Source organism: Argentina silus (genome assembly GCF_951799395.1).
Source record: "Argentina silus genome assembly, chromosome: 12".
NCBI classification, from domain to species: Eukaryota; Metazoa; Chordata; class Actinopteri; order Argentiniformes; family Argentinidae; genus Argentina; species Argentina silus.
The window spans coordinates 19,394,372-19,396,871 of NC_139666.1; the positions used below are offsets into that span (position 1 = coordinate 19,394,372).

A 2,500-nucleotide genomic window follows, 5' to 3' on the forward strand; every position below is an offset into this window, starting at 1 on the left:
AGGACCCAAAACAAAACATCCGGGTCACTGGATATCGGGCAGGCTTTCCGGGGGGAGTTTATGCAACATACTGACACATACACACACACGCAGTCACAGTCACAGTCACAGTCACAGTCACAGTCACGCACGCTCTGACTGGGCTCATGTTTTGAAACTTTCTCGCTTCTCCTGCTGACTCTGCAGAATGTATGCTCTCCCCAGGGGGTTAAAAAAACAACACATGCAATATGCATGAGTGAAAGGTTTCACAACAGACTCTGCAGAGGAAAAAGGGGTCAATGTGGGTGGGAGGCAGACGTATGGGATTATTTTCTCTCTCAGTAGCCTACTTTAACAGAAACATGAACTGGGAGGTTGTTGAGGTACGTATTTTTGAGCTAGGAGGTTGTTGAGGTACGTCGTACCTGTGAGCTAGGAGGTTGTTGAGGTACGACGTACCTGTGAGCTAGGAGGTTGTTGAGGTACAGGGCACTCTTCTCCTCAGGCGACAGGCCCTCAGCCATCAGGTAGAAAATGTTGAAGTTATGTTGGCGACGTGGCAGGTGGACCAGGCGTGATTTCTCCAACATGTACGTGTAGATCCTCACTAAACACACAAGCACACATGATCCAAGTAAGATACATTGTTGACCTGTCATGGACGTAGACAGTGAAGTGACACACACGTCAAACATACAGTATAAGCTGATATATAATGATATATAAGTATAATATGATATATAAGCTCCATGAGGAGGAGACACATGTAGTTTCCACACACTCTTTAGAGACAATATTCTTCATTTAAATAAAAAGGTATGATTAAAAAATACCCCCCTCTCCCTCTCTCACATGACCACACGAAATAAATCTGTCCACCTGTATTAGTTCGAGTGAGAGTCAAAGGGGAGCAGAAGGGAGTAACTGATAGAGCAGTAGTGCCCCCTGCTGGTTATTGTTCACAATGTTCGTTTTTTTAGTTTTTTTTTACCATTGCTAGGATTGAACCTTCCTAAATGTAGGAAATGTAGGAAAACCTTCCTAAAGGTAGGAAAAACTTCCTACATGGTTATACCTTCAAAAGAATACAAATCAAAGCGACATTTAAATACGTCAAACTGCTTTAAAAGCATCGTGCTTCCACTTCATGTAGTACTACGCCAGGGGGCTGGTACCTCTGAGTATCGTCCTCCTCTTCTCACAGTACTGCAGGGTGAGCAGTTTGATGAAGCGACTGGAGTTGTCATTCATGGGAGTCTTTGCGTGGCCAAAAGCCTCCAGAATACAGTTCACCTACATGTCAATTCAAACATACAGAATCAAACACTGTGGAGACATACCATGTTTAGTACAATCATCCATATACCCACAGTCATTTTCCCCACTCAACAACTTCTTATTTTTAAATAGTGTTTTTTCTTCTTATACCAGCTTATTTCTGAATCCAGATGCAAAGTCCTCCATCACACACGTGATGGAGGACTTTGCATCTGTGGCTCAGTTGGTAGAGCATCACGTTGTGGGTTCGATTCCCACTGGGACCATATATACTGAAATGTATGCACTCACTGCAATCTAAGTCGCAATGTAAGTCGCTTTGGATAAAAGCGTCAGCTAAATGGCATATATTGCAAACTCAAGCTCATCATGTATACGGGAGGATCAGTCTTACCACAATCTGTCTTCACATCATGTCTTACACACATATATATGGGAATGATCCTTATGAGACAATAAAGGAGATAATATACAGTATATTGATTGGAAAGAGTGAGAATGGGTCCTTTGTGGCTCAGTTGGTAGAGCATGGTGCTAACAACAGGTTGTGGGTTTGATTCCTGCTGGGACCATATGTATTGAAAAAATGTATGCATTCACTGCAATGTAAGTTGCTTTGGATAAAAGCGTCAACTAAATGGCATATATTATTATATTATAAATGGTAGGAAAAGGGTGCAAATGAGGATGCTGGTGCAACACCATTTCCCTCCACCAGAGAGTGATGTGGCTCCACGAGCTGGCTTTTACACACATCTGTCCTCCTGAGCTCTCTAAGAGAGAGTTGACCCAGATATTGAGCACACAACGATGACTTCATCCGAGCACAACCCGACTACACCCTACTACACCCAAGCAACAGCCTATTCTCCTACCCTGCACTAAGATTATGTCTGGTTATAAGCTACAATATGGTAGTTTGATAAAAAAAAAAGAAAATCATCATGTACCACTGCAATAGGCTATAGGGAGGATGGCTAAGATCATCAAACGGCAAGGAAATCTTCATTTTCAGTCAATCAATGCAATAATGATTCTCCCTACCCAAAAACAAGGACTATGTGATGTGAAATGATGGGATTTCTGTTAAACTTTGGGGGGGGGGGGGGGGGGGGGGGTGAGGTCGATTGCACTGATGGCAGTCTTTCTACCTTCTTAAATAATGGTCGCTATGGTAATTTCCTCCACTATTGTGCTCCTGAGCGGTTACCATCAAAAGAATTATACAGCTCAAACTGTT

The 2,500-nt window shown here is 42.8% G+C and overlaps 1 protein-coding gene across 1 annotated transcript in view; it reads right to left on the reverse strand.

Annotated features, from left to right (window-relative positions):
• myo16 (myosin XVI) overlaps positions 1-2,500 on the reverse strand; it is a gene marked incomplete at its 5' end in the record, with an annotated part of 90,386 nt that overhangs the window by 42,867 nt on the left and 45,019 nt on the right. Inside the window, 2 exons of the mRNA XM_083681463.1 lie at positions 442-589; positions 1,158-1,275. Coding sequence (XP_083537589.1) covers positions 442-589; positions 1,158-1,275 — 266 coding nt within the window. The remainder of the gene's footprint in view (positions 1-441; positions 590-1,157; positions 1,276-2,500) is intronic.